Raw genomic sequence first — 19,641 nt, 5'->3', positions numbered from 1 at the left:
CACTCAAAGAGTGGTGAATCTCTGGAATTCTCTGCCCGTTGAAGTGGTGGAGGCTACCTCGCTGAATATATTTAAGTCATGGGTAGATAGGTTTCTGATAGACAAGGGAATTAAGGGTTATGGGGAAAAAGCGGGAAAGTGGAACTGAGCCACTTCAGATCAGCCATGATCTTATTGAATGGCGGGGCAGGCTCGAAGGGCTAGATGGCCTACTCCTGCTCTTATTTATTATGTTCTTATGTTCTAAGATAAATCCAGATAGCTGGGGTCAGATCTTGATTAACTGCATGGTTCCCTCAAACTAAAGAATATTCAGCATGTCATGTAGGTAGGTATTGTGATTGTTGTATCAGGAGGTTCAATTTTTAACAGGTGAACTCGAACCTTTCGCAATCAGCTAGGGAGACTTTTTAAAAGAGTTTTAAGCCTCATAATTCTTGAGAGGCAAGTTTGGCACAGCCTTTCTCTGCAGTTGTGGTCTTGTTGGTGCTATTCTATAATTTGCCCAGATTTCTCTGAGTTTTGCCATCAAAGGGTTTCAGAATCAGAGAACCAGTTTCAATCACATGATTAACAATAAATAATCTTCAATAGAAGGTAGATGACAGTCCTTCAGTTTCAATAACATGGCCAAAGACCATTGATATTCAATAAAAAGTGGTATTTCACAATTAACTTGTGAACAACTGGTCTCATTAGCTTGCCTTTGCTATATAGCAAATCTACAGACTTAGAGGTGCATTTTGTGTGTGTTTTGGAATTGCACAAAGCAATGCCGTTCGGGTTATATCCATTCAGAGGGGAATCCTCCCATTCATTATAATTCAATGTGGAACTCCCCGTATGTTTGAAAGCCTGTGTTGTAACTGTATCGGTCACCTGATCACTTAATGGAATCTGAAAAGTTCATCAGGATCTATTTTTGAGAAAATATAGTTTTTAAACTTTGCGCTGTTTTCTTGCTTGTACTGGCATGACAGCTCTTAAAATGAAAATGTTTCAGAAGATCCCCAGTGAAGGGAAAAAAAGAAAGTATTAATGCTTCTTCACTTTTCTGGAATGATTTCAGGGAACCCTTGAAGATAGGAACTATGCATGGAGATTGGAGAAAAGAGATTATAACACTAATCCACAAAAAATGGCAAAGAAAGACTTAAGGCACTGCAGGCTAGCAAAAGTAGCATTCTAAGGAGAGGAAATATTGAAAGTCTTGCTGAAGGAAAGATTGACTGTGGGACTGAGGGGATAAATTGAAGCTATTTTTCAATGTACATAAGCGTAAAGACTTGAAATTGTGAAAATATCCAGTACGATTTGTCAGTGAAATAATATCCTACAGGATATAGCAGAGGAATGGGATTTGGGCATATTGATGCTTGGATCGGCCTTTTTTGTGGCCTGCATCAATGTTTAAGAAAGCAAAGAGGGCAATGCTTTAACAGCCAGCAGAATGGAGCTGAAAGCTAACTGAATGTATTTATGAGTGTCCACAGCACTTGTTGAATCTCGCCTGGAGTACTTTGTTGAATCTCGCCTGGAGTACTACGTTGAATTCTGATCATCATATTATGAAAGAAAGGAATTTAGGGGATTGGAAATGGTGCAAGAAAAAGCAACTAAGTTGACTGCTGGAATTAAGTGCGTGAGTCTTGAGCATAGACAGTAGTCCCTCCAAATGGTTGCCCCAATGAAACGAAGGCTTGTGGAAAGGAATAAACAAGATAAGCATATTTTTTTTAACACAATTGCAGCTTTAACAATCACGGAGAAATGCCTCTAACTTTCAAGGGGAAGATGAGAAGATAATCAGGATTAAATACTCTATGCAGAATATGACAGTCAAGGGAGTGAGGACTTAATTGCATCAGCAAATTGGAGAGTATGTTAGTTATCTGTCGGGAGAAATATTTGTTAGAAGGATGTAGCAGCAACTTTGAGAAATTATATTTATTAGATACTGCTGTCAAAGCTCAGACAGTCAGGTGGTGAAAGATAAAACACTGAAGCCAAATTTTTATTCCTTATTAGCTTTCATTTGCAGAGATATGTACAACATAATACGCATCTCCAATAATGCAGCCCTCTTTCAACCTGCTTCTATTATATATGAGCACAGTTGAGTCCCTAATTGATATTATCCAGCTGACTACAATTAATATAAAATTATAACAATTATATACAATTAATATAAGTATAAAATTAACAACATGGACCAGCCTTATATAGAGCACATTTTCCCCCTGCTCTGTATAATTTAATATTCCTATGTTCAGCATTTTGAAAAGACCAAAGTCAACACGAGATTCCACATATTTTATTCCGGCTGAGATGTCAAATCTCATTGACTATCAGTTGTGTTTGCCTCAAATACATAAACAAAATGCAAGACATGATGGAAATCTGAAGTAAAAACAGCAAATGCTGGAAATATTCAGCAAGTCTAGCAGCATCTTTGGAGAGAGAAATAAAGGTAATGGGTAGAATTAAATGTTCAATTTGGTGCTCAGCTAGAAAACCAGCGGGAATTCTGTCTCAAACATTTTGGAGAGACCTAGTGCAATTTTGTAAGTATCTGGTACTTATCTGGCCAGCATTGGGCCTGCTGTGCAATTAAGCACTTTGCAGGTTGGAAATCCAGGAAACCAGATGCTGGCAACAATCCACTACTAGGAATGGTAACCACTGCCACTGCTAAACTGGGGCCCTCACCAGAGACCAACAATGGATCCCCAGAGGGAGGAAATTGGGGCAGGATAGGGGCGTCAGGGAAAGGGGCGTTGGCAAGGGAGAAGCACACAGCAGTCAACAGCAAAGGCAGAAGTGCCTTCCTAAGAGACCCCTTCCCAATGCCTGGTCCCTCAATCATGCATAGAGTGCCTGAGTTGAAGGGATGCTCCCTCATGTGCTTTGCCGTTGTTCCACATTGTAAGTTCCCTGTTGGCCACTACTGCAGTTCCACCATCCACCTTTCCTGCTCCAAGATCCCAAAATTGCCTTGGGCAGTGTAGTGGAGTGGGGTGGGGGAGTAGGGTGGGTGGTGGGGAGTCGCATCACATTCTGCCCAGTGTTTTAGCATCTGTGACGTGTACATATAACTAAATTGAAAGAGACAATGAGAGCAAGAGAGAACTTGGTTAATCAGGAAATGGATTAAATCCAATTGTGTGCAGGATTTCGAAATTGATGCTTAGTTTGAAAACACCAACAGAACACTGAAAATTATAGAAGAAACAGATTATATTGCAATCAGATACATGGTATAACTCTTAGTCTAATATAAAAATTCTTACACTATTCAAAGAAGAACAGGGGAGTTATCCACAGTGGCCTGGCCAATATTTATCAGTTAACATCACAAAATGAATGACCTCATCATTATCGTGTTGCTGTTGGTGGGAATTGGCTATGCATACATTGGCTGCCACTTTTCCTACATTTCAACTGTGATGAAACTTCAATTTCACTTCATTGTAAACCTCTTTCTGATGTCCTGAGGCCATGAAAGGCAGCATAGAAATATAAATTTTTACTCTGTAACCCTGTCACCAAGAGGTTTCACTTTTCTCAGCTCAATTTTATATCAATTTTACCTTTACATTTTACGATTTAAAAACAGCCCAAAAGCACTAAACTAATTGAGACTGAGAAATCATTAAAATATGAATCCAAATAAGAGCTCTGGAAGAAAAGGGGGTTTTCTACGCCCATTTTTGGTGGGCGAAAATGGTTGTGGGGCAGAGAATCAAGAGGTGGTCCCAAAATGTCTTTAACACCATAAGATATCCCTGCATGATTGTCCCTTCCCCAGCCCCACCCTGTGCCCTCCCCCCCTCCCCCCCCCCCCCTTGCCCCCACCAAGTCAATGACATAATGGGGTTCCTGCCATGCAATGACGAGCAGCCTATTTAAATACATTTTCAGGACATTAGTGGACTTCCCCAATGTATTTTTTACCCCACATTTGAATTTCCATCATGTTGGTGGGGTTTACAACAGGAGTAGGCCAATGGAGATCTGGCGAAGAGATCTTGCCAGGGATACACGTAACTAGAGTCTCCATGGGGGAGATGGACAAGCCTGAGCAGTACCTAGGAGGCAGTGCCAAGAACAGTGGCAGGGGCAGTGTTAGGGAAGCTTCCTTTGGGAAGGTCCATGAGGGGACGGGTTCCTTGTGTCCATGGAACAGTGTCCTGTTTCTGTGGAGGGCTGGGTCCCCATTGGGTAGAGGTGAGTTTCCATGTCCACGGGACGTATTATGTTTGATGTCTAATTATGGTCTGTAAAGAGATCATGAACTGGATAGGTGTAAATTAAACAGAAACAGTTTATTCAATGACGTAACATGTAACACTAGTACAGTTACAGATGGACAAACAAGAATGGCTCTAGCTTGCCCCAGATTGCCGGACCCACTCTCTTAAAGGGGCATACACCCAACTACATACACAAGGTAGATTCTTGTTCTTATTTTTGTTGTTCCACATTGTAAGCTCCATGTGGGCTACTACTGGAGTTCAACCTTCCACCCTTCCTGCTCCAAGGGAGCAATCGGGAAGCCGACAAGGTCCCAGATTTGCCTTGGGTTGTGCAGTGCAGAAGGCCATTGAGTCTGCACCAGCCATAATCCCACCCCGGCCCTATATTTACCCTGCTAATCCCACTGACCCAAGGGTTAATTTAGCATGGCCAATCAACCTAATCTTTGGAGTGTGGGAGGAAACCGAAGCACCTGGAGGAAAGGGTGTGTAGATCGTTTGAGTCACGTCAAGACCAAAAAGGGGGAGGTATTGGAATTCTTGAGAAACATTAAGGTAGACAAGTCCCCAGGACCTGATGGGATGTATCCCAGAATACTGAGAGAAGCAAGGGAGGAAACTGCTGGGGCTTTGAAAGAAATCTTTGTGTCCTCGCTGGCTACAGGGGAGTCCCAGAGGATTGGAGAATAGCCAATGTTGTTCCTTTGTTTAAGAAGGGTAGCAAGAATAATCCAGTCATTACATCAGCGGTAGGGAAATTATTGGAGAACATTCTTCAGGACAGGATTTATTCCCACTTGGAGATAAGTGGACATATTAATTAGAGGTGACATGGTTTAGTGAAAGGGAAGTTGTGCCTCACTAACACGATCAAGTTTTTCAAGGAAGTGACAAAGAAGATTGATGAGGGTAGGGCAGTGGATGTTGTCTCCATGGACTTCAGTAAGGTCTTTGACAAGGTCCCTCATGGCAGACTGGTGCAGAAAATGAGGTTTCATGGGATCAGAGGTGAGCTGGCAAGATGGATACAAAACTGGCTCTGTCATAGAAGACAGAGGATAGCACTGGAAGGGTGTGTTTCTGAATGAAGAGCTGTGACAAGTAGCATTCCTCAGGGATCAGTACTGGGACCTTTGCTGATTGTAATATATATAAATGATTTGGAGGAAAATGTAATTGGTTTGATTAGTAAGTTTGCGGACGACACAAAGGTTAATGGATTTGCGGATAACAATGAGGACCATCAGAGGATGCAGCAGGATATAGATTGGTTGGACACTTGGGCGGAGAGAAGGCAGATAGAGTTTAATCCGGACAAATGTGAGGTAAAGCATTTTGGAAGGTCTAATATAGCTAGAAAATGTACACTGATTGGAGAACCCTTAAGTGTATTGATAGGCAAAGGAATCTGGGTGTACAGGTACACAGGCCACTGAAAGTAGCAACGCACGTGGAGAAGGTAATCAAGGAGGCATACAGCGTGCTTGCCTTCATTGGCCAAGCATTGAGTTTAAAAATTGGCAAATCATGTTGCAGCTTTATACAACCTTAGTTAGGCCTCACTTGGAATATAGTGTTCAATTCTGGTCGCTAACTACCAGAAGGATGTGGAGGCTTTGGAGAGGGTACAGAAAAGATTTACCAGAATGTTGCCTGGTATGGATGGCATCAGCTATGAGGAGAGGTTGGAGAAACTTGGCTTGTTTTCACTGAAACAATGGAGGTTGAGGGGCAACCTGATAGAAGTTTACAAGATTATGAGGCGCATGGACAGCATGAATAGTCAAAAGCTTCTTCCCAGGGTGGAAGAGTCAAATTCTAGGGGGCGTATGTTTGAGGTGCAAGGGGCAATGTTTAAAGGAGATGTATGAGGCAGGTTTTTTTAATACAGAGGGTGGTGTATGCCTGGAACTCACTGCTGGGGGAGGTAGTATTTAAGGGGCATCTTAACAAATGCATGAATAGAATAGGAATGGAGGGATATGTCCCTGGAAGAGTAGGGGGTTTTAGTTCAGTCAGGCAGCATAGTCAATGCAGGCTTGGAGGGCCGAAGGAACTGTTTCTGTGTTGTAATTATCTTTGTTCTTTGAAACCCACACAGACATGACCCCTGAGGCCGGAATTGAACCTGGGTCCCTAGGTCTGTGAGGCAGCAGTGCTAACCACTGTGCCACCATGTTCCCCCTTTTTTAAAGGGTGCCTTTAAAAGGCCAAGGGAGCTGTCCTACCAGAGTGACATCATGGGATCCAGCACCAGTGTTTGTTCAACTAGTTTTGAAGTGGAGCCAATGAGCTACTTACCATTCTTCCAGCCTAAAATAACATTTAATTTAAAAAATGAATTTTCCGCTTCTGTTTCCATTGGGCAAATTCAGGGACAGGAGCAGAAAATCTTATGCGATGTCTAAATGGCTCTTCACAATCATGTAAAAGTGCGATGTGGTTGTCTCTCCCCCACCAATGATGTAATGGGTTTCCCTACATTCCTTATTTCCATACATATGTGCATAGTTATGAGACCTCTTTGCCCATGTCTGTGTGAAATTTGTACATCCTCTCCATGTCTGCATGTATTTACTCCAGCTGCTCCAGTTTCCTCCCACAGTCCAAAAGTTAGCTGCATTGGCCACACTAAATTCTCCCTCAGTGTATCCATCCGAACAGACACTGGAGTGTGGCGACAAGGGTATTTTCACAGTAACTTTATTGAAGTGTTAATGTAAGCCTACTTGTGACACTAATAAATAAACTAAACTAAACTATTCCACTTCTTTATAAAACTACCTAGAATTTCTTTTGGAATTTGTATGCTAATTGTTTTCATTCTTAGGCCATGGCTATTGCAGTCCTAAAATCACATTACCTAATTGACAATTTTTAATCAGTGTTAAAATGTGCTGGATTGAAGATAATGATATCTAGAGTCCATTGTGAAGATTATTATTTTATTTAAAGTTCATGTTTTTCTGGACCCGTTTTAAAAAGGATGATACCATTGGCCTTGATATCATGCTGTGTAACTTGAAAAACATTTGTATGAAAACAAATTTAACAGAAACATTGAACAACTTTGAAAGAGTCCATACTTACATTCAAATGACAGTTAAGGAAATTTAGTTTCCATGCAGCATAACTTTCAACAAGTTGCTTAACAGCCAGTTTGGAGTGTACCGAGCCACAACAAACCCTATTGTTACAGCAGATTTTACAGCATTTCTGACAGTATAAGAACTGTACCCGCCCATAAAAAGCATATTGCGGACTACTCATGGATTGAAACAATGACCCATGAACTACTAGTGGCTGTTGTTTACATGTAAGCCTCTGGTAACATAGAGAATTATTGACTCCTGTAATGTTCTACGCCCTGGAGGTTCTAGAGTTGTGTCATTTATATTTCAATGCTGCTCATGAAGTTGTCCCTGCTGCCAGTGACGGTGCCGTAATGTAAATTCAGTACGCTCAGCCTGTGACTCTATAAGACATTTAACTTTGACTGTAAAAGGTATCCCAACAGAGAGTAACTCCCTTTGGGCAAACTTAGAAGTGAAAATTTTGGCACAAATCTACGGTGCAGAAACTCAATATGAGCAAAGAATATTTTGTCTAGCTTGCCAACCTTATAGGTATCAAAAGGAATTGGTGAAGAAAGCTGCTTGGTAAGGATATTTAAATTCCAATAACTATATCAAAGCATATTGTTTGACTTTGATTATCCGTATTACACGCTATCTTCAAATTTACCATATAATTGGTTCCTCAAACTGGGTTTTGGGTGCGATTTTACCAGTCATTCACCCCATGGTCTCACTGCAGCGAGACTGGAGAACTTAATGGCCAGCCAAATCTCCATTCACTGCAGCAGGAAGGGAAAATCCCACTGGTGCTGATTAAGATAAGAATCCGGCCTTTAAGTTGAAATCTCATAAATTAGAAGTGCTTTTCCCATAAGAATGTTGTTTCAACGGCGGATTGGTTCCTGAACCAAGGCCTGATACCCTATTTTCACCAAAATTGCCCAGAATTTTGTCCTCAGTCAATTGTTAAAAAAGTAATATAACAATAAATTCACATTATAAAATTAAGAAATTTAAAAAAAATTAATTTTAAGAAAAAGTCTGGAAACACAGAAATTTACCACGTGAAACTGCACCACTCAGCAACTGAGAACCTTGAGTCAGGGATATGGGCGATGTAGAAATTCATTGCACATATATGAATGTTTAAACTTGTTAGCTGGCATAGAATCATAGAATCCATGCAGTGCAGAAGGAGGCCATTTGGCCCATCAAGCCTTCACTGACAACAATCCCACTCAGGCTGTATCCCTGTAACCCCACATGTTCACACCACTAGTCATCCTGACACTATGGATCAATTTAGCATGGCCAATCAACACATTTCGCACCATGGGAGGAAATCAGAGCACCCAGAAGAAACCCATGCAGACTTGGGGAGAACGTAGAAACTCCACACAGTGGACTGACGCCAGAATTGAACCTGGGTCCCTGGCACTGAGGCAACATTAGCCACTCTGCCGATGATGGAGTTGTAAAGTTGAAACTAGTGTCAATTTATAAACACTAAGTGCCTTTAGCCATATCTCAAATGTTGTAAAGTCAGAGTGTGATATCACATAAATCAGATTAAATACATGGGCCGGAATTTCCTGCTCACATTTTCATCAGGCAGGTTCAGCGACGGAAATGGAAAATCTTGCTTGAACTCCCAAATCACATCTCAAGCCAATATAAGCAAGTAAAGCAATTGAAAGTGTAAGTGATAGAGTGTGTTTCCTTAATCTAAAAAGTAATTTGAAAGTCACTGTTTTAGCTTAACTATTGAGGCCAGGCTGGAATTTTTTTTAAAGTTTATTTATTAGTTTCACAAGTAGGCTTACATTAATACTTCAATGAAGTTACTGCGAAAATCGAGAACATCATTCAAATGCATTAACATCTAATTATTAGGCATCTACACAGAATCATTTCCCCTCAACAATGCCCCCCCCACCCCCATCACAGCAGAAAGTGCATTCACATCAGTGTGAGTGCACTACGCAGGAATCATAACTGGTCTCACAAGGGGGTAACTTGGGCATTGGGTTAATATCTCATCCAAAAGATGAGACTTCTGACAGTGCAGCACTCCCACAGCACTGTTGTAGAGTTCTGGCCTTTATTTAGTGCTCAAGTCTCTAGAGCGGTAGAATTAATTATCCACACAGCTCTGGTATTTAGCTTCAGTTCAGGAAAGAACTAAGAATCTGGGTCAGCAAACTAGTGATGGCTGAGCTGCCAGCGTGTCTTTCAGGAATATATAATTTTTTAAATGGGAAGTATGGCTTTTATCTACATGCTGGGAACTTGAGTAGCTAATCTAAATTGACCAATGAGAAGCTAAGAACTCACCATACTTGAAATTATTCTGTGGGATTTAAACATTCAAATGTTTTATGTATTAATATGAAATTCCTTTTTTTAATGCAGTTATTAATTCATTTAAAATATAATGATTTGTATGTCATTATAAGAGGCAATTTTAGGTAATAGCCAAGGTCCACAAAGGACCACATCTCTCTCCAATAGAGAAAGACAGACAATTGGCTATATATAATGCACGTCAGGGGCATTATTCCACAGTAGTGGAGCACAGCGAGGAGGGAGAGCTCCAGGAATGACTCCAACCAGAACAGGGATTAAACAATGCTGTTGACATCATTCTGCAACACTCTAACCAACCGCCCCACTACCCCACCCATCCCCAAACCTGTTTCCCAATAGAATAATCTAAAAGTCACTGCTTTAGGTTAACTATTGAGGCCAAGCTGGATTTTGTTTTAAAGTTAATTTATTAGTTTCACAAATAGGCTTACATTAACACTGCAATGAAGTTACTGTGAAAATCCTCTAGCTGCCACACTCCAGCACCTGTTCTCACACATTGAGCAAGAATTTAGCTTGGCCAATGCACCTAATCTCACACGTCTTTCAGAAACCAGACCACCTGGAGGAAACTCACTCCAACATGCGGAGAATATGCGGGCTCTGTGCAGACAGTGACCCAAGGCGGGAATTGAACCTGGGCCCCTGGTGCTGTGAGGCAGCCATGCTAACCACTGCGCCACCATGTCACCCAATTATTGGCCACTTTGGCAAATCAATCGGAGTGAGGGTGCGTTAGGTCTCACCTGCATGTTAAATTGCTGCGAGGTCAGGGATGGGTGGGACCAAAGGCCAACCTGGGTATTTTATGGGACCTCATACCTGCAAACCCATTGGTAGTGGACCATAAATTCAGCCTTATGTGTATTGAATTTCCTTTCTCTGTGAAATTGGTCTCTTCAAAAGTATCTTACATTTGCAAATGTGACTTGCCCTTTCAAAATCTATGTATGCCAAGCGGCCTTTGATTAAGCCAGGGCATTCTAAATGCTTACTAAATTTATCTCAAAATATGGATTTTAAGAATTTCCCTAAAACAGATGGAGCAGCTGGATGGTCTATATCTATTACACCATTCTTTTCTCCCCTCTTTACTATCAGCTCTTCTCCAGTCCCTTGGTACAATTTGCAGAAAGGAGGGAGATTGCAAAATTGCAGCTGTTCCCAACATCTAGTTCATGGCTCATGTTAATATTTTAAAGATAATTTTTAGTTCAGGGAAGATCAAAATTTAGCTGTAGAAAATTGGATAAATGGAACTAAAGCAGCTTGGATTTCTTAACATGTAACACACTGGAGATTTGTTGACTTAAAGGTTAACAGCTTGAAATCTGAGGTTCTATAAAAGCAAGTGAGCTTACTACTGGTCCTACACTGCTTGCAAGTGCAAGAAGTGTAGAAAGCCCACCAATGCCTCTACTTCTTCAGAAATGCGATGCGCATATAAATTTTACAGATGTACCATAGAGAGCATTCTTTCTAGTTGTATCACAGCTTGGTATGGCTCCTGGTCTTTCCAAGACTACAAGAAATAATAAAGGTTCATGAACAAAGCCTAGTTCATCACTCAAACCAGCCTCCCACCCATTGACACTGTCTATACTTCCTGCTGCCTTGCAAAAGCAGCCAGCATAATTAAGGACTTCACACAAGCCAGACATACTCCCTTCCACTTTCTTCCATGGGGAAAAAAATACAAAAGTCTGAGGACACATACCAACCGACTCAAGAACAGCTTTTTCCCTGCTGCCATCAGAATTTTGAATGGACTTGCCTCGCATCAAGTTGGTCTTTCTCTACACCCTAGCTATGACTGTAACACTACATTCTGCACTCTCTCCTTTGGTTGGTGATCAGGCCACCTAGAAACCTGCAGCATTCAACCATTTCCGTTTCATCCCCTGCCATTTAGTGTGCACAAAGAACAAAGAAAAGTACAGCACAGGAACAGACCCTTCAGCCCTCCAAGCCTGTGCCAATCATGATGCCTGCCTGAACTAAAACCAATGCACTTACAGAGTTCGTATACTTCCATTCCCGTCCTATTTGTGCATTTGTCTAGTTGCCCCTTAAATGCCATTCTCGTACCTGCTCCCGCAGCATGTTTCAGACATTCACCACCCTCTGTGTAAAAAATCTGTCTCGTACATCTCCTCTAAACGTTTCCCTATGCATCTGAAGCCTATGTCCCCTAGCACTTAACTTTTCTACCCTGGGAAAGAGGATCTGACTACCCATTCGGTCCATGCCACTCATAATCTTGTAAACCTGTATCAGGTCACCCCTTAACCTCTGACATTCCAGTGAGAACAAATTGAGTTTATCCAACTTTTCCTCCAGATCAGGCAACATCCTGGTAAACCCCTTCTGTACACTCTCCAAAGTATCCACATCCTTCTGGTGGCAACCAGAATTGTGCACAATATTCTGAATACGTTCTAACTAAGGTTCTGTACAGATGCAGCATAACCTGCCAATTTTTATACACAATGCCCCAATCAATGAAGGCATGCATGCCGTATGCTTTCTTGACTACCTTATCCACCTGCATTGCCACTGAGAGTGACTGGTGGATATATATGCCCAGATTTCTCTGCCTGTCAATACTCATAAGGGTTCTACCATTTATGGAATAATTCCTACATGCACTGGACCTTCCAAAATGCATTATCTCACATCTGCCATTTCTCCACCCAAGTCTCTAACCAGTCTATATCTTGCTGTATCCTCTGATCATCCTCTTCACTATCCACAACTTCACCAATTTTTGTGTTGTCTGTGAATTAACTAATCAGACCAGCTACATTTTCCTCCAAATCATTTATATATACAATAAACAACAAAGGTCCCAGAACTGATCCCTGTGGAACACCACTAGTCACAGCCTTCCATTCAGAAAAGCACCCCTCTACTGCCAGCCTCTGCCTTCTATGGCCAAGCCAGTTCTGTATCCACCTTGTCAGCTCCCCTCTGATCCCGTGTGACTTCACCTTTCGTGCAAATCTGCCATGAGCTACCTTGTCAAAGGCTTTACTGAAGTCCATAGACAATTCAAAGGCTTTACTGAAGTCGATGTAGTGTGGTTTGTTCAATGATATTGTGGATTGTTTTACTTTTCTGACTTTATACATTGAAGTTCACTTTGTTGGTTTAAAACTATGAAATCTTGTGGCTTTATTCTCTTAGTGGGTAACTGGGATTTCAATCTTTATCAGCTTTAAACAAAGAAGTTCCTGACCCCAAACCAAACCACAACACAAAAATGATGGCTGGAAATTTACTGCCCTGCCCGTCACAGGAATCGAAGCGGGCCAGGGGCAAACCATGGGAATGCCTGTTGCCCTCTGACAGGATTTTATGGTTTCAGCATGCACGAGGCCATAAAATCCCACTTGATATCTGCTATCTCCTCCTAGGCTTTTTTTCACTTTATATGGTACCAGCTGTCAGGAAATGTTCACCTTGAATTCTTCTGTTTTTGTTTCAAAACCGATTTCTTTTCCATTCGTTAGTCCTATCCTTCTCTTGTACAACTGCATTGTCACTTCCAATATTGTATTTAATAGGTGGCTGAAATATTTATTTATTCTCTTCTATATACTGCCACCCTTCACAATTAAACACATTATTGAACCCTGCAGTGGTTCTATTGTCTTTTTATTCTTTGACCTTTAAATAAATCCTTGCTGTTTCATTTTGCATTAGTTGCTGCACTCTTTTTTGGAGTTCATATTCCCTTTTTGCCCTCTGAAGTCCTTTCATCTCACCACTATACTTTCATCTTCCCCATAGTAACGGTTTTGTTATCCATAAAAGCTTTGGTTTAATTTTCATCTGTGTATCCATGGAACTCTCAATTATTAAAAACCTTATTGCCTTTTGGAAATACATTTATTCTGTGATCTCCACAGCTCAGATTTGAAGGTTTGTCATTGCAGGAGCTGTTTGCTAACATTTCTGCCCAACGTATTTCTTTTAATCTCACTAACACCGCCCATTTTCAGTCCAGCACTCTTGTCAATAACTCCACAATTCATTTCTATATTTTTCATTGAGCCTAACTTTATTGACATCCGTTCCCAGTTTTCCCCATGTGGAAACAACCTTGGTTCGGTCATAGAAAACATTCTTCTCTCAAGAGCATGGATTCAGCCCCAGTTCAGCACTGGAGTGCATGATTTAGAATGATCCTTTACTAAAGTGCTGATGCATGGCTGCGCAATCAGAGATTTCATATTTTGATTAAGTCTTCAAAGCTTAGAAGAATGAAAGATGATCTTATAGCAATATATAAGGTTCTGAGAAGATTACAAGCATTGGATGCTTAGAGACTGTTTCCCCTAACTGTAGAGTCTAAAACAAGGCAGTATAGTCTCAGGATATGGAGTCAGCCATTTACAGAATAGGTTCATAGAATTAATTTAGGACTGAAATGAGGAGAAATAACTTCACTCACTGGATGAACCTTTAAAATTCTCTGCCCGGTGGACTGTGAATGCTTAGTTGTTGACTAAATTCAGGGCTGAGATCAATAGATTTTTGGACTGTAATGAAATTATGAGAAATAGGGATCAGGCAAGAAAGTGGAGTTGAGGTCGAGGATCACCCACAATCTTACTGAATGGCCCACTCATGTTAATTCGTTTAATGTTTTTAAACAAGACCTTACCTGCTCTTTAAGCTGCACTTAAAAGAACCCACAGCACTATTTGAAGAATAGTAAGGGCGTTCTCCTGGTGTTCTGGCCAATAATTGTCCCTTAAACTAACATCCCAGTTTGTCCAGTCATTTATTTCAGTGCTATTTCTGACACCTTTCTATGTTGGAAGAGTTAATAGAGTTCAAAGATATTTAACATTCTGTAAAACTTTTTAGAATGTATTAAGGATGTGAAAGATGATTTATATATATACATGATTTATGTATCCTTTACCATTTATTCCTTTTCTTTATTCCCCCTCTTTCACTGCTGGTGTGGGAAAGAAGTGTTCTGTTTCATGGGCCACTGGCATGAGCGTTCAGAGAGGAAGATGTACTGAGGAAATGGGCTCTAGCTGTGTTGGAAAATAATCAGTGTTCTCATGGGAGGTGCAATTAGGAGGATCACAAAGGCTATAAACTAGCAAAATGGGATGGGGAGGTCGAAGGATCTACAAGAAATAAAACAAGAGAAAGAGGAAAGTGGAAAAGAAAGCATAGAATAGGTTTAACTAAGGGAGCTAAGAGAAGCCATAAATTGCTGGGGAAAAATAACAGGAAAAAACAATGGGTGGCATCTTACAATGAGCCCCTGCCCACCACTCCTGCAGCAGCATGTATTCTGGTGGTGGAGGCAGCTCACCATTAGCCGCCAATAGGATTTTCTATTCCTGCCAATGTTTACGGTGTTTTGTGTGTCTCAGTTGCCCTGCCGTCAGGGACCAGAAGGTCCTGCTGGCAAGTGGGACCAAAAACGTCCGGTCAATGTTTTTAATCATCTTTATCTTTAAAAAACTGAGTGGAATTACTATTGAAAACTGTCTATATAGCAATGCACACAATGTCCAAAATAACAGAAAGGAACTGGAGGCAAAACCGTGTATTGCACAAACCCAGAAACAATGTGGATTACTGAAATGGGAAAATCTGAGCTGGGAATGAAACATTGCAGGGTAAGCCAGGAGAAACAATAAGAATGGAAAAAGGGGAGATGACGTATTTGCTGTATTTACTAGATATAATGTACCAGTCAAAAAGAGTAATACAGCTATCAGCAAGTCAGTAGTAGTAAAATCTATATTGATAGAGATAAAATAAAAATGGACTGCAGTGGTTCACAAAAGCAGCTCACCGCCATCTTCTCAACGGAAATTAGGGATGGACAATAAATGTTGGCCTAGCTAGTGACACACACACACCACATAAAAGAATAATAAAAAACAACAATAAGGGATCAATCACAGTAATAATGCTAATCTGGTGAGAAAATATGCAAATTCATTAAGCAAATGAGTAACAGTCATAAAATACTAATCATGGAAGATTTCAGCTAGTCTGGAATGAATTAGACAAAGAAAACATGCAAAAGGGAATCAAGTTCCCACAATGGTAATACACCCCTTTCTAACTCAGTATGCTCGAATTGGAGCAACGGAGGATTTGCTATGTGATTTGGTAATGGAGAACGAATCAGAACAGGCAAGAGAAATCAGAGTAGGGGAACATCATAGTCATAGGCTGGAATTATACTGGAGTTGGGGTGGGCGAGGCTCACAGAATGGTATTCCTCATTGGCCTCAGGCGGGCAAGGCAGTAGAATTCCAGACATAGGGCCGGATTTTACCATTGCGTTCCGCCCATTTTCAGGTGTGAGGCCATTAATGTGATTTGCATGCATTTCAATCAAGTTAATGAGCTACCTGCCCAACTTAATCAACATTTCCCCCTTTACCATTGCATTTGCCAATCTAGAGTCATGCCAAAATGAACATGTTTAATAAAAGTCTGTTTCGAGCGTTCCAACTGCTGAAGAAGCAAATTCAGTGCTTCCAACGGCTCTCTGACTCAGATCAGTAGTGGGGGGGGAGGCCAGATCATTCTCTGGTGGGGGGGGTGGGGAGGGAGGAGGAGGGAGGCCCGATCATTGTCTGGTTGTTGGGGGGAGGAGCGCAAATCGTTATTGAGGGTGGGGGGCAGGGAGGCGGGCTAGATCATTCTCCGTGAGGGGTGGGGAGGGAGGAGGCAGCGGGTCAGATGTACCTCTTGGGGGGTGGGGGGGGGGTGCGGTGGTGGGGGAGGGAGTGAGGTCATATCATTCTGGCGGGGAGGGAGTGAGGCCAGATCATTCTCTGGGGTGGGGGGCAGGGAGTGAGGCCAATCATTCTCTGGGGTGGGGGGGTGGGGAGTGAGGCCAATCATTCTCTGGGGTGGGGGGCGGGGAGTGAGGCCAATCATTCTCTGGGCTGGGGGAGGAGGGGAGTGCGCTAGTTGCTGGGGGAAGCCAGATGGATCTCTGATGGTGGGAAGGGGGCGTTGCCACTCTGTGGGTGATTGGTAGAGGGGGCAGGGGGTCGCGATCTATCTGAGTAGTGGGGGGAGGGGATGTGGGTGGATAAGGTAGACAGTGATGTCTCTGGGGACCATCACTCTCGCTTTTTGCTCCCAGGCCGCTTTCTCCACTTTCTGCAGCCCAGGAGTGACCTGACACGGGTGTAATTTTTCAAATTATTTTCTAACTGCGCGTGTGCAGTTCAGAACTCCGATCATTTCAAGCGCAATAAGCCCCACCTGCAGCGCGATTCAAACACGCAATTTTTTTTTCAGGCTGAGTGTGTATTGGGGTGCTTGAAAGCAGATTTCCAAGTCAGATCTGAATTGCACCCAGATTCATCACTTTGAATGAAAATGGTAAAATCAGGCCCACGGAGTCATTGAGATTTACAGCATGGAAATAGGCCCTTCGACCCAACTTGCCCATGCCGCCCCGTCCCATGCAAGTCCCAATTGCCTGCATTAGGCCCATATCCCTCTAAACCCATCTTAAAGTTTAAAAGTTTATTTATGAGTCACAAGTTAGGCTTACATCAACACTGCAATGAAGTTACTGTGAAATTCCCCTAGTCATCGCAGCCCGGCGCCTGTTCGGATAAATGCACTTAACCAGCAAGTCTTTCAGAATGTGGGAGGGAACCAGACCACCTGGAGGAAACCCACGCAGACATGACAAGATCATGCAAACTCCGCACAGACAGTGACCCAAGCCAGGAAACGAACCCAGGTCTCTAGCACTGTGAAGCAGCGATGCTAACCACTGTGCTACCATGCTGTAACTGTCTAAGTGCTTCTTAAAAGACAAAATTGTACCCACCTCTACTAATACCTCTGGCAATTTATTCCAGACACTCACCACCCTCTGTGTGAAAAATTTGCCCCCCCTAACCTTTTTGGATTTCTTCCCCCTTACCTTAAACCTATGCCGTCTAGTTTTAGACTCCCCTACTTTTGGGAAAAGATGTTGACTATCTAGTTGACCTTTGCCCCTCATTATTTAGTAGACCTCTGTCAGATCACCACTAAGCCTTCCATGCTGTAAGGAGGAAAGTCCCAGTCTATCCAACCTCTCCTTGTAGCTCAAACCATCAAGTCCCAGTAGCATCCTAATAAATCTTTTCTGTATTCAGTGGAAGAGTGACCACAAAATAATATAGTCTAAGGTGATAATCATGAAATCGACAAAGACCAGAGCAATAAGTTGAAGTAAAGCTGATTTTTGAAGAGCCGAGAAAAGAATTTAGGAAATGAATTGCATGATATTGGTAAATAATGATGTAGAACAGCAACGGGAAACATTGAAAACAGATTCACAAAAACCACTAAATGATTATTCCATTAAAAAAAATCAAAAACAAGCTGAATGTTAATGAAACATCATGGATGGCTCGATAAAAAGGTGCCAAATTCCATCTTGTTTCACTGCATCCATGGGGAAAAAGATACGTAAAAGGGTTGCTTCCTGCATTCATGAAAGGTTTTGAATTGACACTACCCTGAAGACACACAGCCCAATTAATTGGTGCAATGCCGGGGTACTTAGTTTGGACTACACAAGTCTAGGCTACAGTTTTGTGCATGATTCACCAAAGATTAGGATTTATGCTGCAAGATGTGGCCTGATCTAATGCAAATTCAAAGAGTCATAAACAAGTTAGAGGTGAGGTGTTTTTGATTAACCTTTGCTTAGTCAGAGTTTGTGGAAGAACTGTGCTGAGTTCTTGGCCATGCTATTTGCCAATTTATGAATGTAGTCAAGAAGGAGGCAGGAAAACCTGCCCCAAGCATGGGGCAATTATTTGGTGACTCTTGTTCTGCAAAAGGACTATGAAATGGAAGGAAGGGGTTCGAGAGAAGAAGCTCAGTGAGGGTTAAGAAGGAGAAGGATCAAGTGAGGCAGGGAGGAGGCAGGACTGTGAGATACTGGACTATGAGGATCCACTTCCATTGAACCAACTTCCCTGTCCCATCATGGACCCAATGTATCCCATCATCATATCTACTTCAGACTCTCCATCATACTTTCCCCTTGACAAATATCCAGTAATTAAAGCCACCACTGAAAGCTTTTACAACACATTCTTATCCAACAATAAATCCAATTGCACAAACAATAATTTACTATTTACCCTTGTGCAGATTATTTCTGCCTGTCTTGCATGACCTCCTGTCTATCCTGGTATCCTCAGTAATGCTCTCCCAGTAACTGGGAGAGCATTACTGAGAGCATTACATGGTTGATGAAAGCTGCTAATTTCCAAGGAAGATGACTGTAGATGAACTGACAGGATCTCCTCAGGCAGTTCTGGGCCATGAGGACTCATCTTTGAGCTGCACAACTTCGACATGGGAGACAACAGCCTGGGCTGGATGGGTGAGAGACAACAGCAAAGACGGACTTTTAAAAATTTTGTGGTGAGAGAATGAGACTCTATATGAAATTAGTTTTTCAAGGCAAGAGAGGTTGTTCAGAAGTAATTATGCTTTCGAATGTGGTTAGAAGCTCAGTTATGTCTGACTTTTTGTTGAAGCTCGGGTGGGGGGGTAATTGCCAGTCATGGTGCATGTTTGGCAGTGCATTGGGTGGGGGGGGAGATGTTGCCGTCTCTTAACTTTGAGATCCAGGCTCCCTTTAAAAATACACCCTGTTCTCTATTGAGTCAGCTTTGCTGGTGTCTTTTAGCCCTACCCCCTAAGAATGGTGGCACAAAACACGCTCTCCCTGGTTATTGTTGGCAAAGTGCCAGAAGATCTGGAGAGAAAACCTGGCTGTTTCTCCGGGGAGAAACACAGCAGTTTTCAATCAGAAACTGACACTTGCCATCTTTGGGTAAAATTCCACCCAAGATCTCACATTATTAGAGGAAGTTAATACAAAATTGGGTAGCAGTACAAATCTGGTTAGAAGAAAG

At 42.0% G+C, this 19,641-nt stretch overlaps 1 protein-coding gene across 5 annotated transcripts in view; it reads left to right on the top strand.

Annotated features, from left to right (window-relative positions):
- tenm1 (teneurin transmembrane protein 1) overlaps positions 1-19,641 on the top strand; it is a 704,577-nt gene that overhangs the window by 365,145 nt on the left and 319,791 nt on the right. For 3 of the 5 annotated variants that reach the window (XM_080187424.1, XM_080187426.1, XM_080187423.1), the window contains exon 6: positions 4,546-4,564. The exons of the other annotated variants lie outside the window; for them this stretch is intronic. In XM_080187424.1, coding sequence (XP_080043550.1) covers positions 4,546-4,564 — 19 coding nt within the window. The remainder of the gene's footprint in view (positions 1-4,545; positions 4,565-19,641) is intronic. 5 annotated transcript variants of the gene reach the window in all.

This window comes from Carcharhinus amblyrhynchos, chromosome 4, assembly GCF_965287045.1.
Source record: "Carcharhinus amblyrhynchos chromosome 4, sCarAmb.v2.hapA, whole genome shotgun sequence".
NCBI classification, from domain to species: domain Eukaryota; kingdom Metazoa; phylum Chordata; class Chondrichthyes; order Carcharhiniformes; family Carcharhinidae; genus Carcharhinus; species Carcharhinus amblyrhynchos.
This window is presented reverse-complemented; position numbering and strand designations above follow the sequence as displayed.